Below are 23,861 nucleotides of genomic sequence, written 5' to 3'. Positions count from 1 at the left end.
AATGGCTGGATAAGCTACCAGTAATGAAGATTTGTCCAAGCACTAATCTTCTTTGTCCCAGTAATGACGTTTGGCCTCTCCCAATCCAGGAAAGTAATGGTCACATGATCATGTTTCCAAATAAGATAACAATTGATTATGGGTAAGTGGAAATATTATACCTCCAGAAAGGAGGGATGGTGTCATAAGGAGAAGTTGTGCACCCAAGATACTTTATGTGTAATGAAATCAATGATACACATCTTAGACACCATGTGCCACAGCTTCCAATTTCCACCATATTATACACCCAGTTTACACCAGTCTTTACTGAATACCAGCTGTGAGGATCCTTGCCCCAAAGGATGACCCCATAGGGGACTCAAAGCTCTCTGCCTGGATCGGTGACACTGAAGCTCAATTAGGTCCCACTGGCCTGCAGGGGTCTAAAGAGCATGCCCCTCCGTCCTCTCTTTTCCTCCTCAATGGAAAAGAATCAGGAGAGGTTCTGGATGTTTGCTCCCCAAAAACCCACTAATGATAGAAGCTGCATAACGGGTTCTGTCCGGAGGCCAACAAAGGATTATGGCTAAGTGGAGGTATTATACCTCCAAGTAAGGAGGGGTAGGGGCATAAGGGGAAGTTGAAAAGAATTGCTCCCGTTGAGAAGGTGGGGCCTCAAAAGTAAGTGCTGGGACGAGGAAGAGGGACTTGGAAGTAATGCATGTTTATCTGGAAATGTAACGAATAGAAAACCTGACACCTGATAAGTCTAACAAATCTGTTTCCGACATTAGTGCGCCAGGGTGAAAAGGCTGCTTATCAGATGGGTCATCATCGCCATACACAACGCGTATATAGATATTTTTTTTAATCTGAATAGTTCTAAACGCACAAAATGATTTTTTTGTTAAATAAAAATAGATCATGGGCAAGCAATTTGCAACAGATTAGTAGGAATGACAACAACAACAAAATATTATTTACCTTGTGGAATTTTATAGGTTTCCTCTCCAGGTTTTCTTAAGTTCCGAAGGATGTGGTCGCTATGGATGTTGATCCCCATGCCAATTAAAAACATCAGCATTCCTGCATGAAAGGGAACATAGTTATACATAATCACCAATTTGTTTGATATGCCTGTTTAAAATCTGAAGTTTCAAAGTAGAAGCTTCACAGTCCGTTCTTTAATGGGTACACTGATGCACCAAGCCAATACTTAAAAGACAACAGAACCCTGCACAGCTGGAAGAACAGGTTATTAATAATTGTTTTCCATGAATATATCATAGTTGTAAAAAAACCGCGGTTAAATGCTTCCTTTGAACCAAATTTTAGAGATGGGGTGGCAACCTGTGGCTCTCCAGATGTCTTGGACTACAACTCTCATCAGTCCTACTTAGTGTAGGTTACAGTAGGAGTCATGGGAGGGGAAGGCAAAACACGTGGAAGTTTCAACTTGCCTACCCCGCTGTTAGTGTTCTTACTTGAATCCTTTGAATTATTAAAGTGTCTTGTACATTCCAATGCAACATCACTCGATGCAGATTCATTAGGTCATTATGTGGGAAGCATTCATTAAACCTTAAATGACATGACCACTTCCTGCTTGAAATGTAAAGATTTTCACAATGGCATGCACTTCCACAATACCTCCCTCTTTGTTGCTATAGAAACTAGCGATTGCCCCATGTTCATCGGTATTAAGTATTGACCCCAAAATCCAGTCACCAATAGAAGGTGGTAATGTTTCCAATGAGGAACTTACATATGTCATCTGACATTGTTTAAAGAAATACACATACAATCAAATATAATTTACCCAATTTATTTCACTCTACAATGGATGAGATCATTCTTCAAGGACAGAGCAGAAATCACCAGGCTCCCCCTTTCAGTTCAAGCCATTACTTGCGCATTCCTCCAGAGATCAAGTCTCTTGCCGCTCCTCTTCAAAATCTAGATGACCCCTTTGACGAAGATCCTATAATCTGATGGGCTCACCTGTTAAACTGCAGATGGTACACAAATATATACAAAATGACAGATGACAGAAACTCCAACACCACACTCAGCAACTGTCTAATACTAATAAATGAATGGATGACAGTCAGCTACCTGAAACCCAACCCAGGCAAAACTGAAATGATGATAATCTCACCTTGCGCCACACCTGAAACCTTCTACCATGGCCTCTGAAAATGAGTATCTGCCCTAAACGATCTAAAGAGATCAAGAAACTAGACACATTGATGGACAACCGACTCATGCTGGAAGCCCAAGTCAATGCAATAGTCAAACAGTGCTCCTAACATCTCTGGTTTGTCCGGTGGATTATGCCTCTCCTTTGTATACAGAAGGCTGGCCATCAACTCCCGGATTCTTTGAAGATTTGACTATGCAAACAGCACTGACATAGGTATGCCAGATTACACCACAAAGAAGTGAGTGTCGAATGGGATTTACCAGGTAATGGACGCTATGGAATTGCAAAATACAAAGGATAGGTTAAGCTAAGGGAGCGTGACTGCCACAACCCTATACAACTGCAGGAGAATCCCAACCTGCAGACATTTGAAAACAAGAAATGTTTTGTATGGGGTGTGCGCTGTCACTGCTTTGATATATAAAACAGTATCAAATTCAACCCAGATTGCTGAATAATCTTGTTCCAAGTGTAAATGAAATACCAACAATGGATATAAGGTGCCCCTTTTGGGTTACTTGTTTAATTTCACATGCAAGGGTCTTATTTGTTGCCCATTTAGAAGCCAATTTCACATGTAAGGGTCTTATTTGTTGCCCATTTTGGAATCCAACACGTGTTTCGACCCGCTTGGGTCCTTTTCAAGGCTGGGCCTATGTAACCCTTAACACTGACAAGATTGAAATCGTATTCTTTCCCTCCAACTCTCTTTCCCCTCCCTCTCCTTCACCTTTCATTCACTTTCCTCCCACTAATCTCCCTATCTCTCTCCATGCTCGTAATTTAAGGCATTCACTTTGACCCCTCTCTCTCTCTTTCTCCCACCATATCTCTCTCACTTCTCGTGCCTGTCACTACCACCTCTTTAATATTCGCAAAGTCCGCCCCTCTCTCACCTTCCATGCTACCAAACTTTTAATCTCCTCCCTTATCTTCTCCCGCCTCTTCTACTTCTCTTCCTTATTCTTTGGACTACCTACTTCTCATCTCGCTCCCTCAACTCTATCTACCATTCTGCTGTCCGTACCCTCTGCCTCCTTACCTCCTGTGACTCCATCTCTACTTCCCTCTCTTCCCTGGGCTGGCTTCCATTTCACTCCCAACTTAAATTTCACTTTCTCTGCCTTATCTTCAAATCTCTCCATGGTCTTGCTCCCCCTTATCTCTCCTCTCTCCTCTCTTTCTACTCTCCCTCCCGTTCCCTTCGTTCAGCTGACCATTTCCTTCTCACTGTACCTCCGTCCCCTTGTGGCCTCTCCCGTTTCCGCTCCTTCCAACTCCTAGCTCCCCTGCACTGGAACTCCCTACCTCTCGCAATCCACTCTACCCCTACCTTCCCCTCATTCCACACCTCCCTTAAATCTCTCTTTCTCCATTCTCCTCCTTGAAACCCCTCTCCTTCCTACTTCCTCTCCCCCTTTATCTTTCCCCTTGAATATCTCCCTCCCCTCTCCTACCTCCCCACTCTCACCTTTTCCTCTTCCCTCCTCCTTCTCCTCCTCACCCCTCCCCCTCCCACACAGTCCTACTCCACTACTCTCCCCATTCCCTTCAGTTAATTGCTCTTCTTACTGTTTTGTTGACTGATTCATATTGTAATTTGCTTCTACCGTTATATTGTTTATGTTTCATGTATTAAATTGTTCAATTGTGCAGCGCTTTGGTGTAAAGCGCTATATAAACAAATACATACAAATACAAATACAAATGCAATCAATTTCTGAATAACAAAGATTGAGGTGCCCATACATTCACAAACAGAAAATCCCGTATTGGACGGGAAACAGAATAAGGAGGGGAGGGGGAAGGGGGACATAAACTGACACAGAAGGGGTATGCATTATAGACCATGGTTGGTTAAAGTCAATGGTGATCCCACGTATCCAGCGTGCATATTACACATTTGAAAACATTATTGAAAATAAAGATAATGTCATGGCATTGGTTAACACCAGGTAGACAGTCAATTTCAATGTTTATCCCCCATTGTACGTTTCAATATTCAATTTGCAATTCGAAACATATGTCACGATGGGAAAATACATAAATAAATAAATAAATAAATAAATAAAACAGTAAACAAACCTGTGGTCCGTGTAAATCAGTATTCATTGTAGATGAGGTGAATGGTGCATAAAAGGTTGTAATGATAAAAGGAAATACATTTTTGTAATGAGAAAAAGCAGGGAAGAAAGTAAAACGAAAAAAGAGAAAAAGAAAAAGAAAACAAAATCAGTACATTGTATTGCCATTTAGCTTCTTTAAAGACTGAATGAATCCTGTGATCCAGTGCGGTATCACCTGAATGTGCTCAAGCCCCATCAGGTGCCTGTCACCAAAAACCAGTGGTTGCCATCCCCAAAGCAGTATCTGTGAGTACACGCTGAATAGCATTCCACCTCTAAACGTGCACTCCCTGACTCATGCACTGTGGTTCCTTCTTATCACCGAAGTCCATGCATTCCAGAGCTGATGTGTTTGTGTACTAACCAAAGTCATGTAGTGTCTTGCAAGAACCTTCCGTATTCCAGATAGGCAATAATACCCGATTCATATATAGTCGACAAAAAAATATTTTCATACAACAAAAATGCCTCGTTCAAACAAGAGATGTTCAATCTTCTCCCGAAACTTGGTGCTTCCCCAAAATCTAATCTATTGGGAACAAATGAAGGCATGGTATGAAATGCTAAATCCAATTGAGTGCAAATGTTGTTTTTTTGTCAAGGCTAATAAGGTTCATAATTACCCTGAGCTTTTAAGTTGTAGTAAAAATCATGTCAGATGCTATTGTGATTGTGCTGTCACCCATCTCTTATCATCCACATCCAAACAGGTCCGCAATATATTATCCTCTGTGAAATATGTAATAATTTCAATTAGCATTGTAAGTCTAAGTCACTTCTGTTTGGCAAAAAACATTACCTATTTAGGAAATGAAGTTAACTTAGAATATACTTGGTGGGTATTAAATCCCTGGCTTAAATGCCACAGTGCAGAGCAGACGCTGCGCATAGTCCTTGGAACCAAATAAGCCACCGGTATGCACTCCTGAGCATGTCCCGCGACTGCCTCTAAAGTCAAATGATCGCGTTTAAATGGTCACGTGATCACGTTCGCGTCATCACGTAGGCGCATTCGCGTCATCACGTGACCGTGTCCATGTCAGTTCACATCTAGTCCGTTGGCCCAAGAATAACACAAAACACCTTTCTGTCGCCTGATTCAGTCCCCTATTGATTCCATGCCCAATATTACCAACATAGATGCAATGGAGAATATTGGAACACGTCCACAAAAAAGTACACAGTCATTACTAGAAAATAAATGGAAAAAATGTATATCCGTCCTATTTCTTATGAGTCTGTGATCTGTTCTCTCTGTGCACCTGGTCAATATGTGTCTGTTCCTTATCCCTGAGAAAGTCATTAAACATCAAAGTACATCTTGCCTAATTTAGTGGCTGTGCATACTGGCAAGCTATTGCTACAAAAGGTTAATTGACTGATATCTATATATGATGCTGCTTGGGGGATGTGCATCCAACCTGTTGATTGCCTAATTACATTCCCTGTTAGGAGAAGTTATGAACAGACATAATTACCCTGTCTATTGGAACCCTCTAATTCCTGAAGATAAATTATCCACAACATTAAGACGATAAGGGTGTCATTACAAAGTAAAGCCAGATTATATCTGGTACCAGATTGCGTCTAGTACTAGAGAAAAACATTAATTTCATGGTCCTGATTCAAACCAAGTGTGGTACACCTGAATTTGAAAATCATGCGTGCTTCCAACTGCCGTAGAAAAAGCTGTCAATCTCCTCCTCTTGCATTCTGGCGTACCTGTTGTAGTGCAACAAACCGTATATTTTTGATATCGTACATTTGATGTGTCGTTTTCCAATGTATGGTGAGTGGTAATTTGGGATCTTGTCCTTTAAGGTTGTTCAAATGTTCTCGTATACGCACTTGAATTTCCCGTATGGTGCTTCCAACGTATACCCGTTTACACACACATAATATAGTATAAACAATATACTTGGACCTACAGTTAATTTGATCACGAATCTTGAAAGACAGTCCTTGCTGGCAAGTGAAGTCCGTAACTGCTGACATTGCATACTGACAAATTGCAGAATCCACATTTGTGAAAGCCCTTCAGAGGGCCCCTAAGCCACTCCAAATGTGTACTCATAACTGGTTCGGGTTCAAAGAACGAGGGGCTCAATTTATTCCTCAAAGTCTTATTTCTAGTAAAGACTACTTTAGGTCTCTCAGTGATGTATGTAGTCAGATCAGGATCTATCTTTAACAAATGCCAGTGCATTTACACGGACCACAGGTTTGTTTACTGTTGTATTTATTCATTTATTTATGTATTTTCCCTTCTTGACATATGTATCGAATTGCACATTGAACATTGAAATGTACTATGGGGGATAAACATTGGAATCGACTGTCTACCTGGTGTTGACCATTGCCATGACATTATCTTTATTTTCAATATTTTTTTCTAATTTGTAATATGCACGCTGGATACGTGGGATCATCATTGACTTTAACCAACCATGGTCTATCATGCATACCCCTTCTGTGTCCGTTTCTTTCGCCCCTCCCCCTCCCCTCCTTATTCTGTTTCCCGTCCAATACGGGATTTTATGTTTTGTGAACGTATGGGGCACCTCAATCTTTGTTATTCAGAAACTGATTGCATTTATTGTGTTACATAAGCCCAGCTTTGAAAAGGACCCACGTGGGTCGAAACACGTGTTGGCTTCCAAAATAGGCAACAAATAAGACCCTTACATGCGAAATTAAACAAGTCACCCAACAGGGGCACTGTATATCCATTGTTGATATTTCATTTACACTAGGAACAAGATTATTCCGCAATCTGGGTTGAATTTGATCATGTCTTATATATCAAAGTAGTGTCAGCGCACACTACACCAGAAAGAAACTTCAATGAATCCAAAGCCCAGCAACACGGCTAGTACTGAGACTCAACAGGGACGAACACATAACACCGTCCCTCAGAGCACTCCACTGGTTACCAATCAAAAAAAGGTTCATTTTTAAGGCCCTCTGCCACGCCCAGAGAGCACTTGAAGGTCAATGAGCAGAATTCCTCCAAAGCAAAATCTCACTCTGTCTAACAACCAGGGACCTAAGATCAAGAAATAGCATACTTTTTAGAAACCAGAAAATTTTACAGAGAAAGACACACGGCTCTGCCTTTTCCATGATGTTGGGCAAACATTCAAATAGGCTTCCAAGGGAAATCTGCACCCTACAGGACCACTTAAAATTCAGGGAAAGTTTAAAAACCTGGCACTTCAATGCCTACCAAAGCAAAAGTTTGACCGATACCCATCAAGCATCGTAAAATACATTCCTCAATAGTTTGACTTTCGTATGCAGGTACAACCTTAGAAAACAGCATACTTGCTCCTGGCCTTCTGCCTAGAACACATTGAATGGAACTCAGGAAACTAAACATTCTGGAAGATATCACATCAAGGCACAGCAAACACCTGAAAGGAATGTCTTCCCTGTTTCTCAGTCTATCTAAACCGCAACACAGGACATGTTCACTCATCAATCACGTAAGCCAAACACCTCTCACCTTAATGCAACAGAGAACAAATACCTAAGCCCAAAGAACATCCAGCACCTTTTGACTAACCCTCAATTTCTCTCCACCTTTCTCACCACACACATATGTAAACCAGCCTCTTGCATGCAGATCTTTTTTTAAGAAAGACCCTTGCCCATGCTACAAACATCACAAACTCACATTTCTAAGTACAACTGATATACTCAGCCCTTGTCCAACACAAGCCCACACTACACGTACGTACAAGGACACACAAACCCTCTGATGCCTCCCACACTTCACACCTAGAAAGCTTACAAGCACACAGAGCTCAGGGTACTTCTGATCTGCAGCCTCAAAACAAAAGCACTACAGTCTTGCCTTCTCTCACCTCCCAACTAACCAAAATCACGCACTCTCTTCCAGACCCACCAGAACACATGAAGACCATGCAAATGGCAGCAGTATGTGGTACAAAGCCTAATAACATAACATTACATTTAAACCATAGAAATAAGTATTACATATTTTTATTTGACATGCCTGTCTAAATGTCCTCTTCAACTAAGTTCCCCACTTCTCCCCTGTACCTCCCCACACTTTTCCCCTCTTTTTCCCTTTCCTATAACCAGCGCATAGATGCCGGTGGGCTTTGTGCGCTTCCTATGTATGTACTAAATAAATAAATCAATAAAATAAAGTCTGTAGTCTTATAGTAATCTTTGAATATATTGTTGGTTGCATTGTTACCTTCTCACCTGGCTTCCCTGTCACAGTCCTTACATGAATCATCCACCTCCTAACAGACTGTACTTATCCCCGGCAGCCGGGGATATCAGGTTGGCGGAAAATGTTGTTCCCCATTCCCGTGGCGTCGCAGAGGACCCCACGGGAATGGGTGCATGGAAGCACCAGCACTGTTGTCAGCGGTGCTGGTGCTTCAATGGCAACCCTGCCTACCAGGGCCAATGCCAGGCGCATCTGCTCAGGCAGGCAGAGTTGTAGTCTGCCGGTCTGGTAAGGGTGCAGGCACGTTTCTACCGGCACCCTTGTTTCCGAACCGGCAGAAGGCAGCAGCTGATAACACTTCCTTGTCCTCGGAAGTCTCCCTGCAATGTTTATTTTTTTTTGTGTAAATAAGTCATGGGAAACAGGGCAGTTCCAAGTTGCTGTGCTTCCCTGCACCCATAGCATAATCAATCAGTATTGCCAGCTGACATGTATCTTCCAAAGATCACATTCTATTGCACAATGAAGAATAGTCACGTCCAGTACAATTCAAATTTGGTCAGTATTTCTACATCAAATCTTGTGCAAGATGACAGTATTTTGGGGAATGATGGAAGAATACTGTGAAGGATGGGAGGCAGACAGGAACATAAATTTAGGTAATACCATGTGGGTGATATGCAAGGAAGGAAAAGAGGAGATCAGCAGCTGGGAAGGAAACACCATTCTGTGGAAAAGAAATGCTAGATTAAAGAAAATGGGTAGGTCCGGGATTCCCGATCATCTGGCATTGAGATATATAATCTGCTCAATGTTGTTTGCATGTGGCCATCAGGAGAGTAGTAATTTCTCTAGGGAGCTGTTCATGACATTGTAAAGACACCAACATTACTTTCCAAGCTATCATGGATCCTATGCACAGACCGCTGCAGGAGTTTAGCTTTACCAGGATCCAACCACTATGCCTGGCCACCCAAAAAGGAGATGTGGTCCTGCTATGCTTTTGGGGTGTCTAATTTGGGATTCTGTTTGGGTGGAAGAACACCTGGGTCATGTGGCAGACTAAGTACACCAGGGTCTAGAGATTCTGGCAGGCCCACATGCATGGCAGGATATGTGGAATACCAGGTTGGTGTCAGATTAGCTAAGGCGGTTAGAATGAATCTAGAAGTGGCAGTGGTAGTAGCTTTCACAGTGCCATCCACTGGTCCCTAAATTGGGGCAATGGGCTGGCTGGCAAAGAAGGATACCATGTCCCACACATAGACTCACAATCAGGCTCTAACTGACTACAACTATTCCTTCACTTTTAGATTTATTTGGTAGTTAGGTATTACTAGTTCTTAGTTTCAATAATTATTTCTGAAAGAGTATATAAAAAGAAAATGGCCCATCGTGAGGGGATTAGGGGGGTTGTATGATTTCACTTTCTAAGATGCTATGAAGTGGTCATGTAGTTTATCACAATACTTGCAAAACAGACTTTCTTTGGTGAAATTAAGGAACAGAATGGTGTTTACAATGGCTATTTACAAAACCCTTTGTTTTGGCGCAAATTATCTGATTCATTCTATGGGCAAATGTGTCCAGAATCCACTGCACAAAAATCTAAGAATCATCAAACTTAGCAATAGGATAGATAATGAAGTCCTCGCCATGCAGAATGAACTGTGCCTCTGAAAGGAGAGCCTGTCCCATTTCAGACATTGGGCCTCATTACTACCCTGGCGCTAATGGGTTAACGGCGCCATAAAAGGCTGCGGCGCCGTTAACCCATTAGCGCCTAATTACGAGGTCCCTTTGCCGGACCCGACCTTAATGGCTGGTCTAGACCAGCCGTTAAAGTAGGGACCCGCAAAGAGGCTTGGCGGTAAGTATGGTACTGCAATTTGCGGTACCGTACTTAGTGCCTTCGCCATTGCCATTATGCCCTATGGGGCAAAAATGGGAATGGAGAAGGGCCATGGGGAAATACCGCCCCGCCAACCTTGGAATGGGGCGGTATTTCCTCATTTCACCATGGCAGACACGTTACGATACCGGCACCAACCATGGTGCTAATAGCGCCATGGTTTAGCGCCGATATCGTAATGAGGGCCATAATGTGTTATTGGTACAAACGTGCCATATTCCCCATGTTTAACATTCCGTGTTATGCTTATGGTTATTAAAAAAATATAGTATGCGCTTAATGGTGCAAAATTACAAATGAGAATGCCAAATTAAATTCCCCAGTAATTTATTTATATAAAACAAAGTTGTGTTTGTTTGTGGGTATGTATAACGTATTCTTGGGGATGTAACTCTGCATGAATGGTGAGGACTGATGTCATGAATTATGCATGGAATATTCTGTATTTCATTGTGAATTAATGCAATGATTTCAGGCTTGATAGGTCATCCCATTCCCGAGATAATTGTTTTTGTTTTTTGGCTTTGTTTTTCAGTATTACGTTTTGTGGTGTTACACTGCCATCTACAGGTCATTTGTAGAAAGTGCTCATCATCGCGCATCGAAGCTGAAACATGATAACATTCTGAAGAAGGAAGATCTCAAGACTATGAAGCTAATAGAATTAAACATACTTTGAGACAGAACAATGAAAGTTACAGGTGCCCTCATCACGGCCTATCGGGCGCCGGCTGCCGTAAGCCAGCCCACCTCAGCAAGGCACAGGAAACAAGGCTGATCCCTGTCCTCAGCCCGAGACCCCACTGATCCATGACCCACAGTGTAGCAGGAGCTCCATCTGGGCACTGCAGGAGCAGTGCTCAGCCCAGGAGGAAAGAGCCCTATCCAGCACATAATCGGTAAGCAGACTGCAATTCTGCACCGAATTTCCAAAAGCCGCTCTGAAAATATTTAGAGCACTCCCGATTACTGAATTGCGTGTTGCTAGCACATACGCATCCATTCCGATTTCAAAATTGCATTCTAAATCGTAATTTGCCGCCTGCATGCCGAATCCACCATTGAGCACCACGAGGAGTGCACCTTCAAAGATGGCCGACCTGGAATCGCCTGCCTAGCACCTCCACCCAACCAAGCCTAAGCTCTGCTGCCTGGCTTCGGATTGGTTACCGGTGCCTACATCACGGCCTATCGGGCGCCGGCTGGCGTAAGCCGGCCCACCTCAGCAAGGCACAGGAAACAAGGCTGATCCCTGTCCTCAGCCTGTCACCAGCCGTCTGCCGGAACACTTTTGACTTGCACCCGATAAGGTAACATTTATGCCTGGTGGCCTGTGACATGCATACTACGCAAACCCATTGCCACCAATTCCTCGCAATCCGGTCCCTATCTTACCATGTTGTTAACTCTGCTACCCTGTACTGTAGTTTTGCATCTGTATTACCACTCCTTCCAGAGTGCCTCATATTTACCTGACTCTAGATACATACTACACCATGACATATTGTTTCATTGATCCGCCCTGTACTCATGCCACACATATATTGCACCACCCCTGCTAATTACAGTCACCCCCCTCCTTTCTCATCTACTCCCACTGCCAACTGTGTCTTGTGGCTGATGTCTTTGCATGTTTTATTATAACTGGATTTCTTGCCTTACTGCGCCATTTAGCGCCTACTGCCCAGTAGCATTATTACACCTATGGTCGCCAATAGACCACACCTGATTTGTGTTGTGCCTTATGGTCGCCAATACACCACACCTGATTTGTGTTGTGCCTTATGGTCGCCACTAGAGCACACTTGATTTATGCCTTTTGACTTGTGTTGTGCCTTATGGTCGCCAATAGACCACACTTGATTTGTGCCTTCTGACTTGTGTTGTGCCATATGGTCGCCAATAGACCACACTTGATTTGTGCCTTCTGACTTGTGCTGTGCCTTATGGTCATCAACAGGTGAAACACTGCCCTAGTTACTTTATGTATCCCAATGTGTTTTTGGCTGCGCTGTGACTCTCGCATTTAGGGAAATACTGCCCTAGTTACTCTATGTATTCTAATGTGTTTTTGGCTGCGCTGTGACTCTCGCATTTAGGTGATACACTGCCCTAGTCAGCTCATCTGTACTTGCCTAGTTTGCCACCACTTGTACTGGCCAGTTTGCCTGCCTACCTAGGTCCTAGCCTATTTGTACTTGCCTAGATTGCCAACTACCAATATAGGGTCTCTTACTAGATTGCTTAGACTCCCCTGCTACCAAACTGCTATAACTTATATAGTTACACGCCTCTGCACGCAGCACCAGTCTACACCTATAGCCTGAATTTGGACTTGCCTATCATTAACTCCTCCCTGCCCACGGCCATAATGAAAATTACCCAATACCAAACATTACACCTTGTACTGAGCCTCCTCACCATCATGGCACTTGTATCCACTGCCTCATACCCTCCTAAGGACAGAAGCATGAGACTGAGGGCAAGATTGTCCCGTCTCCATGAACCATCATCCCACCACAACTATAGAGGCTATATCGATCCAGCTAACAAACGCTCGCAATACTTCAAATCTGCCACTCTCCACCATGCCCCCATAACAACTAACCAGTCACCGTCACAAAGAGTCACCCCTACTAAAAATAAACAACTTCCCTCGACTAAACCAACTAGCACCCTATCACTAACCGGGTCACTCATCAATGCTAGATCCATGGTAGCCCACGCTACAGAGATCTCGGACACTTTAACCAATGAGAATTTAGACCTACTAGTCATAACCAAAACATGGCTCCATGAGGCGGCTGGCCCTGCCATCATGCTAGCAATACCCGACGGCTACCAACTACTAAGAGTCGATAGACCCAACACCAAAGCAGGTGGCCTAGCTATCATTCATAAATCTACCTTACCTATTAGATTAGCTACTACCCTGCTATTTCCAACATGTGAACTCCTTACTGCTAAACTCCACCTTTCTTGTAACCGTACCCTCACCATGTATGTCATCTACAGACCACCTGGACCACTAGGAACCTTTGAAGACGACCTAACTAGTATCCTAACTAAAAATACTAAAAACCACGCTCAAATCCTATTACTGGGAGACTTTAACTTGGGCTTTAATGACTGTAATGACAAACACGCCCTATCTGTTGCCTCACTTCCGAATGACTACGCCCTAACACAAAAAGTCTCCTCCCCTACTCATGCCAAAGGCAGGACCCTAGACTGGGTTGCTGATCGGAATTGCAACATTAGCATTACCAGCATAATGCCACAATCCTGGACTGACCATTATTTAATTGTATTCAATGCCTCACTTGACCTTATACAACCCAAACCTATACTCATGGCCCCGCCACTCCCCACCAGAAGCAAAAAAGACATCACAGCAGAACAACTCTTACCCCACCTCCTCCCCACTCTCGACAATCTAGATAATATCACAGACCCCACTTCGCTTGTGGAAGCCTATAACAGCACAATGATCAAGGCACTTGACTTGATTGCCCCCACCAAAATACGTAAAAGCAAACAACTTTGTCACCTAAACAACTGGTTCACACCACACTTGAAAGACCTCAGAATTCAAAAAAGAAAGCTGCAGGCAATTTGGCAACACTCACCCACCGAGGAGAACAAAATTAAATTAGCCACTCTCGCAAACAGTATAAAAAGGAAATCATAAGCACTAAAAGAAATACCTTTAATGATAGAATATCTAAGGCCAAATCAGATACCAAGGAGCTATTCTCCATCCTCCGTGAAATGGAATCACCCATACCCCCGACTGATAACATTCCTAAAAATAAGCTCTGGTGCACTAATATACAAAATGCCCTGGCGGGCAAAATGATCTTGCTCCAAACCAAAATTGCCAATAAAAAAGCTTCCCTGCTCCTGCCAACGGAGCCTACACCTCAGCCACAGCTCCCACCAAACCAGCCTAACACCCCTCACCCATTTAGCTTCAGACAAATATCTATAATAGAGACAGAAAAAATCATACTATCTCTAAAACCTTCCAACTGCAAAGGAGACAATTGCCCTGCCCAAATTATAAAAGATGCAGCTAGAGACCTAGCCCCCTTCATCTCTAAACTCATCAATGCATCTTTTAAGTCTAACCTAGTGCCCATTAACCTAAAACAATCTTGGGTGCTTCCCAACAAACACTTGACCCCGCAATACCGACAAATTACAGACCCATCACCACCGTCCCATTTCTGCTTAAAATTATTGACAGAGTAGCGTACCTGCAAATTCAGGACTACTTAGAAACTAACAATCTACTAGGCTCACGGCAATCTGGCTTCCGTCCCCATCATGGTACTGAAACAGCCCTGATTGACCTTAAGACCCAAATTGACGAGTTGAAGGACAATGGCAAACCAGCTATGCTACTCCTCCTTGACCTATCTGCGACCTTCGACTTGGTAGATCACGCAGTCTTATGCAATCACCTCAGTTCCGCCGCTCATTTTTCAAGTGATGCCATAACCTGGGTACAATCCTTCCTTGCAAACCGGACAATGAGAGTCTTCTCCCCCCTAGCAGCCGCTGATCCCACACAAGTTTCATGCGGTGTCCCTCAAGGATCATGTGTATCTCCGACGATGTATAACATCTTTACTAAGCCTTTGTTTGACAAGTTGGACAGACTGGGTATCATCTACACTAATTATGCAGATGACACTCAGATCCTTATCCCCCTTTCGGGCAACTTCTTGGAAGACACGGCCTTAGTAAATAAGATATATCTCCTCATCCAGGCATGGATGGCATCTCACGGCCTCTGCCTTAATGACGACAAGACTGAGTTACTGATCCTCGGCTCAGAGCTGGCCATCAAAAAACTTGACCCAAACTATACCTCATTCAACATTGACAATAATGTCATCAAAGTGATGCCTGCAGTCAAAACCATCGGGGTCTATCTCGACTCAGCGCTCACTTTCAAGAAACAAACTAACTCACTAGCATCTTCCACGGCATATACTTGCAAATTGATCCGAGCATGTAAACCATTTCTAACTGAGACTAGCTGCATTACACTAGCTAATGCACTCATCATATCCAAGCTGGATTACTGTAATTCTCTATATGCAGGATCAAACAAGTATATCCTTGATAAACTCCAAACTCTCCAAAATAACGCTATTAGAGTAGCTTTATATATTCCTAACAGAGCTCATATCTCCACCTCTAGGAAAAATATCCACTGGCTAAATATCAAAGACAGGATTGCCCTCAAAACACTTTCCCTCACCTCCAAATGTCTTAACAATATAGCTCCCCCTTACCTGGTAAACAGAGTCAACAAGAGAACTTAAAACTGTCCCACTAGAATGACTAATGCCTACACCTTAGTGGTGCCTAGATACAAAAAGAGTACAGCGGGCGGCTCCAGTTTTCCGGTCATAGCTGCGCAAACCTGGAACAAACTCCCTATGGATCTCAGAATGGACCAACCTTACCCTAGCTTCAGGCGGAAAGTCCTCACCTGGATACGTTCCAATGACACTTAGCTCGACCGTCCCACTGCCACCTGCTCCAGAGACCCTAAATGACTGCAACTAGATGAATTGATTTCTGGTTAACTAGCTTGAACTGTAGTTTTGCATTTTCTTGTACATGCACCTTTGTTACTAATGTGAACTGTATAACTGTATTTTTCCTGTAACCAAGTTCTCAAGTATCCTTGTATTGTCTTGCGCCCAGCTACCCCTTCGGGTTTGGTTTTGCGCTATACCAAATAAACAAAACAAACAAACAAACAAAGTGCTTACGAACCTGAAGCAAGACTTACTGATAAGAGAATTCCTGCTGCTGCTAAACAACAAGAAATGGAACTGCTGAAGAAAATGAAACATGACTTGTGAAGTGAATTAGAGCTGCTGAATAGCCCCTGTGTCAACCGGTTTGCCCCCCTTCCCCCGTGTCAACCTGTGTGCCCTCCCTTGCCCTGTGTCAACCTGTGTGCGGCTCCTTGCCCCCGTGTCAACCAGTGTGCCCCCTTTGCCCTTATGTCAACCTGTGTGCCTCGCTTGCCCCTATGTCAACCAGTGTGTCCCCCTTGCCCTGTGTCAACCTTTGTGCCCCCCTTGTCCTGTGTCAACCAGTGTGCCCCCCCTTGCTCCTGTGTCAATCAGTGTGCCCCTCCTTGCCCCCATCTCAACCTGTGTGCCCCCCTTGCCCCCGTGTCAACCTATATGCTCCCCTTGCCCTTGTGTCAACCAGTTTGCCCCCCTTGCCCCTGTGTCAACCTGTGTGCCCCCTTTGCCCCGTGTCAATCTGTGTGCCCCCCCTGCCCCTGTGTCAACCTGTGTGCCCCCCTGCCCCCAAGTCAACCTGTGTGCCCTCCCTTCGCATGTCAACCTATGTGCCCCCCTTGCCCCTGTGCCAACCTATGTGCCCACCTTGCCCCATTTCAACCAGTATGCCCTCTTACCCCCGTGTCCCTCCCTTGCCCCCATATCAACCAGTGTGCCCCCTTGCCCCCGTGTCAACCTATGTGCCCCCCTGCCCCGTGTCAACCAGTGTGCCCCCCTTGCCCCGTGTCAACCTATGTGTCCCCCTGCCCCTGTGTCAACCAGTGTCCCCCTTTCCCCCGTGTCAAACAGTGTGCCCTCCCGTGCCCCTGTGTCAACCTATGTGCCCCCCCCTTGCCCCCATGTCAACCTATGTGTCCTCTACTCATCCTGTGCCTTTCCCCCTCGTTCTCCCCTCCCCGCACGGTCCCTTACCCCATCTATACCTCCCACCCTCTTCTCCCTCCCTCTTGCAAACTCTGGCACTACCCCAATTGCCGTCTGGCATAGGAATTGTAGCTGCCTATTATTTACCAGCTTGCCCTATCCTACCCTCCCCCTCTCCCCTCCTTGTTCCTGTTTAAGGTCGGCACTACCCCAATTTCTGTCAGGCATAGTAATTTGTAGCTGTCATCCATCTGCAGTTATCCTCCTCTCCCCTCCCCCTTTTCCTTTCTATTATCTAAGCACTTACTCCTATCACTGTCCCCTGACCATGATATGAGCTTTTCTGTCCCCCTTCCCCTCCTTGTCCTCTCCTCCCTCCCCCCAGTACTACCTTGATCAGATGCTGACCCTTAAGATAGTCACTTGTTTTGTTCCTCTCGTCTTCCCTTTTCACCCCTACCCCTCTCCCCCTCCCCCTCCTCGTGTCACTCTTTGTTAGGCGATCCTCGGCACATCAGGCCTCCCCACATCGGAACACTGCTCACATTCCCCCAACTTCTCCACCCCAGCTTCGAGGCTCAAGGGATTCGGTGAACCCACAGAACCGAAAACACCGTACCTCCTTTGGTGTACGGGCTCGGTTACAACCTTTCCTGCATTGGCAACTGCCTTGGAGAATATATCGCAGAAGGGGCGGCGTTACGTCATCACGTCGGTCATGTGATACAGTGTGGCGTTCCTCACATGATCTTGGTGGACGTCACATGACCCAGAGACGTCACATGACCCAGGGACACACAGTATAAAGAACTGAGAGGCAGGACGATCATTGCTTCTCAGCTGGCTTCGGACCCTGTTTGGCGTTACTACTTGCTCCTTGCTACCTCGACCACGGAACTCAATCTTGGACTCTCTTGGACACCCCTTTGTACCTTTGCTTGGAACTGTTTACTTGTTGCCGGATTTATGGACTGCACATCGACTTGTCTTTGGATCATCCCTGAGTATCTTGCTCTACTCCTACGCCCAAGCCAAGCCCTATCTTACAGGTGGCCTACCCGAATCCACGCTTACCTGCGGTTCTACCACTCCGGGGACCGCTGTATCTTGTTGAGCCTCGAACCTCCCTACTAGGTTACCTGGGTCTCCCTTACACCAGATAGATAAGACACTTTAGATTCTTTTGTTTACCTGCTGTATTGTGATTGCCTGGTGCTTAACCTCCTTCCTTCTTGACAGCAGCATCGGTGTTCCAGAGGCTCCGTGGATCTGGGAAGACATCTCTCACCTGTGGCCTCAAGGGTCGCACAGCGGGTTTCTATCTGTTCCCCTGTGCGTCACTTGGGGACGGAGGTCTCATCGGTCTACACGACACTCAAGTCAGAACACTCTTGCACCACAACAATTGCTGTCAGGCATAGTAATGCTACTGCTAGTTGTGTCTCCTTTTGTTCCCTCCCTCACCTCTCTCTTACTGTTTCATGCACTTGTACTATGTGTTATGATATGATAGTTATTCTCACATTCTGATTTGTTTCAAGGACCTTTAAGAATGTAACTGTATTCTCCCATGTCCCCTCCCTCCTTGAAGCACTTTGAAACACATTGTGTATACGCGCTATACAAATAAACAATCAATCAATCAATCAAAAAAATGAAGGATTGAAACTGCTGAAGAAACTGAAGTGAGACTTAACGATCAGAGATTTAAAAATCTGAGAATTGATATCCCGGGCGAAGCTAGTTCCTCACAATTGTGTCCCCACGCAAAAGGTTAAAGTAAAAATATGTTTTAACCCAAACTATATGGGCACTTCAAACAATAGTCTTTCGAGTAAGTGAATGAATTTTCTAACGCAAGGAACTCAACCTTTGGCTCTCCTGATGTTTTGGACTACAGTTCCAATGAGTCGTAGCTAGCATAGTCAATAGTGAAGGATCATGGGAGTTGTGGTCCAAAATATCTGCAGAGTTGCATGGTGCAAACCTCTGTGCTAATGCATCGCTTCACTTGGGAAAACAATCTGCACCCAATTCACCAAGGGTAACTGAGTAGATTTTCCTGGAAATGGCATTATTAGAGGAGAAACAAAATACAACACATAAAGTATCCAAAATAACAAGGAAATATAAATTTTAAATTGAAGAAATATTGAATTACGAATCCCCAAATGTGGAATTTATGTTGAAGAAGCAGGATGTGTGTACATATGAAGAAACAGAGAATTTCCTGGAGAAAAAGTCTTGCATTTGGACTAATTTGCATACCCACAATGCCTTGCTGATGTGGCTCAGAACTGGAGATGCACTTCCAGCGATGGCTAGTAGGTGGCGTTGTGGAATGTGTGATTTAGCTCAAATAGACAATCCAACTTTCACACTTCAGGTGAACAATTTTTTGAAGCCTTACATAACTGTTTCTATGGGTATTGTATATAGCCCCAATGCAGCAACCACAAAGCTGTCAGTCTGTGTTTGATTGATTACCTTGTTTATAAAGTAGTACTGTCCCCTAAGACAAAGACCATTTTCTGGAGAAAAAAGCTCCAATTTGGTCTAATTTGCATACCCACAATGCTTTGCTGATGTGGCACAGAACTGCATTTGGACTTCCAGCGATGGCTACTAGGTGGTGTTGTGGAATGTGTGACTTGGCTCAAATGATCTAGCCTACTTTCACATTTCAGGTGAAAGGATTTTTTCCAAACATTTTTCAACCCACCATAACCTTCTTGGTGTTTTGTCTATATATATATATATATATATATATATGCATTCAATGAAAAAACATGGTTATAGGGACATATTGCAACTTAACCATAACGTCCCTTTAACCAAGTATTTTAATTGAATTGCATAGGTTTTTATTAGTGCAACTTAACCATAATGTCCCTTTAACAAAGTTTTTTCATTGAATTGCATAGGTTTTTATTAGTGCAACTTAACCATAATGTCACTTTAACAAAGTTTTTTCAGTGAATTATTTAGGTTTTTATTGGTGAAACTTAACCATAACGTCTCTTTAACAAAGTTTTTTTCAGAGAATTCCATGGGTTTTTTACCAGTGCATGCTATTTTCCTACAATTTCCTAATATCATACTTACCCCAATATAGCAACGTTTTTGTCCAATTAACAACGTTTCACCTTAACACTCTGCCATTTCCCACCTTCTAGCATTATTTTTAACACTTCTATACTTTTTCCACTGTTTTTGCTTCCGTCAGCGTCCGTGAAGTATGACATCATTGTGGACCTTCCGGACAGTGCCACGCGACCATGCGCTTGCGTGCGGCATGATGACGTGTCCATGAGCGTGTTTGCACTTTGCGTTCGGGTCCTTGCTGCGAGGACAGTTCGGAACTGCATTTTCTACTGATCTAGGAACCTTCAAGCTCAAAATGTACCCTTGCACAGCTCCTACACCTATTCTTACTCATTATCCATTAACAATCAAGGACAAAGCCCATATTTAGAATAATAGTAGCAAAACTGCTATTTATCTTAAAAATGGCATCAGCTATGGCCATCCTTCCTCCCCAAGAGCCACCACCACCACCAGCTGGAGGACCCACACAACAAAAAAAAGCACATAATTTCCAAAGGCAATGAAGAGGACCAAGAAGATGAGGCATAGGAAGTGCCGAAGAATCATGGGTGTGGCAGTTCTTTACTACTGTTGGAAATGTACAAAAAGCTAAAGCTACAAAAGTGAAATGCACTAGGTGCATCAGTCGCGGACTACCTGGACATTACTCCTACGGGACCACCTCCATGCGCCGCTACACCAAATCCAACTACCGCAATGCTCTCAGAAAGATTGTTCCTTTCTTAGCAAGTACTAGGCTGCCTTCCTCCACATCATCTTCCTCAACCAATACTGTAACCACACAGCCTACATCTGTGGGTCACAAAATCCCACCAGCTACCTTGCAACTAATAGAAGAGGCTGTTGATCCATATCTTTGGAAGGAACAGTCCTCTGTATATACTGCAACACACCACTCTTCAGGGGGAAGCAATTTCAACGTGCGTTTGAAGCTATAATCAAGAAGCATGGGAAACACTGCCCACTACCTTAGCTTTAACACACGTACCACATCTTCCCCCATCCACCTGCCCCTCCATATTAGTGCTTGGTGCCTATTCACTCATTTCCCTCCTCACCTTAAGTTCTAAACTCTCCTGCAAACATTTTTTTAAAACAACAAAAGAAGGTTACCCACAGTTAAAAAATAGAACAAAAAAAGAAATCTTATAGACTCCATCTACTTTACATTTCTCAGTAAAGTACAAGACTCAATGGGCCTCATTACACGACGGCGGTAACCATGGCGCTATTAGTGCCATGGTTGCCGCCGGTATTTTACTGATTCCGCCTTGGTGAATGGGGGAATTACCGCCCCATTCCAAGGTTGGCGGGGCGGTAATTCCCCATTCACCAAGGCCCTTCCCCATTCCCATTTTCGCCCCCATACGGCTCAATGGGAATGAGGAAGGAGAAAATAACGGTACCGATATTAGCGGGTACCATTATTTGCCCTGAAGTCCCTCAGCGGGTCCCTTCCTTAACGTGTGGTCTGGCCACATGTTAAGGACGGGACCCGCTGAGGGACTTCGTAGTATGGCATTAAGGGATTACCGGCACCGGTGCCCTTACCGGTGGCAGTAATCCCTTAGCGCTATCTGTGTAATGAGGCCCAATATGTTTTTCCAACATTTCCCTTAGCATTTTGTGTTATTCTAATGAAAATAATGTGATGTTCATCCCCCGTTCCAGGGACGGGAACGGGGGATAATGGCCCAGCAGCCCAATTTATCGGCCCAAGTGAAGTGTGTCTGTGTGCCCCCTGATGCCTGCGGGCTTCAGCATGTTATAAATAAATAAATAAATAAATAATGAGGGCTTCAGACTATTATCCTTCATTGCAGCCCCTGCAATGGGGATAAAGGCCATTAGCACCCCTGGTTCCCAAAGCGGGAACACGGGCTGCTAAAAAATAGATTTTTCTTCATACAGCGGGAGGAAGCAAAATCCTTTTCCACGATGGCCACCATGGAAAGAGAAGGCGAGGCTCCGGACAGAGCCCCTCTTCCCTTTCCATAGCAGCCTGCAGAAGGCAAAGTCAGAACACTATGACCATAGTACCACAAGCATATTTTTTTCCCTTTCAAACCTATCCTACTTTCGAATAACTTTACCACATAGCCGGTTCCAGGTAGACATGGCCACTTTAACACCATTTTTCATCCCTCGCGGTTATGGCCAGTAGCCAGATTGTCCGGGTCATGACCTTATACCATGCATGACCCGGACAATCTGGCCACTGCCCATGGCCACAGGTTATACCTCAGTCACCAAAGATATATCACTATTTTACCTACATTATGACACTTGTCAAAAAATAAAACATGAGCACATTTGCAAACCCATGCTTTAAGGTCCTTGCCAATGCTCCTTAAAAGAGTTTGCTTGATATCCGCCCATGTTTAATTTTTTCCAAAATGTATGTACATACAATATTCACATACCTTAGCCCCACTTGACAAAATCCATTCAATCTTTTCACAAACAATGAAGGCTGGGTCTATAATCTTTCTAAGAACTTTTGTCCACATTCGTCAAACGGCAACAAAGTTATAAACCAACTAAAAATATTGAGACCCCTCCTCTAATTTAGCCCCCTCTTGAGAAAATCCCAACAAACTTAACAAAAACATTTATATCTAGATTTAAAATTGTTATGCAAACTTTTGTGCAGATTTGATTTGTCAAATAGCACCACATTTATAATCCTTTACAGTATTTTGGGACCCCCCCTCTATATTTGTTCCCTCTTGACAAAACAGCTCCACACTTTCCAAAATGTCATGCAGTTTTATTGAGTAGCGCCAAAGTTATAAACCATCCAAGAACTGCTTTTCACCAACCCAGTAATGCAGAAATAGGCATAGATGTCCCTGAACATATGAAGTGTTCGCGAACATCACAGGACTGTACCCGGACATCCAGACTGTTCGCTGACTGTTTGCGGACTTCGGGGGTGAAAAACACCAGTTTTTTTGCTTCTTACACCCATATCCCATCCCATCCTCATCACCCTTCACCTCCCCAGTGATTGTTTGATAAGTTATGTTGTGTTTTTTTATATGTTTCTACCGCGGTGTCTGCGAACACCGGCGGATGTCTGCGAATCCAAAATAGTGGGTGTTTCCAAAAATCGGACGCACTTCATGCTTTTCACCATCCAATCAGTGGACGCGTCCCATGTCAGTGGACATCACGGCACCCTCTAAGCCAATCGGATGCCTGTCCGCAGACCGAACATGGACGGGTGCGCGAAGCAAAGCCAGATATCCCAAATTATTTTGGACCTACTTTTTCTTCGTTTTTTTTAAAACTACTGGACGAATTTACACCAAATTTAGAAAAGTACGCTTTCTGGACCAAGCTGTTGCAAATTTGGTGAGTCCAGGGGGAGCGAAGTTATAAGCTGCCCAAAAAGTGCTCTTCCTATGAGTTGAGCAACTTAACCATAATAACTACATGGCTGTGTAAAATATATATATATATATATATATTGTAAGTGATTTCAACCCGGCACTTCACCTAAGTCAATGCCTAGCGTGGGATGCACAATTGAAACCCTTAATTATTCCTTAATTATTTATTTATGTCTATAAATTCTTTTATTTCGGAATGATGTGCCCTTATATCACGCCCCTCTCTTTGA

General features: G+C 44.0%; 1 protein-coding gene across 1 annotated transcript in view; it reads right to left on the bottom strand.

Annotated features, from left to right (window-relative positions):
• SRD5A2 (steroid 5 alpha-reductase 2) overlaps positions 1 to 23,861 on the bottom strand; it is a 273,920-nt gene that overhangs the window by 11,918 nt on the left and 238,141 nt on the right. The window contains exon 3 of the mRNA XM_069607895.1: positions 967 to 1,068. Coding sequence (XP_069463996.1) covers positions 967 to 1,068 — 102 coding nt within the window. The remainder of the gene's footprint in view (positions 1 to 966; positions 1,069 to 23,861) is intronic.

This window comes from Ambystoma mexicanum, chromosome 4q, assembly GCF_040938575.1.
Source record: "Ambystoma mexicanum isolate Mex_15411 chromosome 4q, UKY_AmexF1_1, whole genome shotgun sequence".
Lineage (NCBI taxonomy): Eukaryota > Metazoa > Chordata > Amphibia > Caudata > Ambystomatidae > Ambystoma > Ambystoma mexicanum.
The sequence above is the reverse complement of the archived record's forward strand: the minus strand, read 5'-3'. Positions and strand labels throughout refer to the sequence as shown.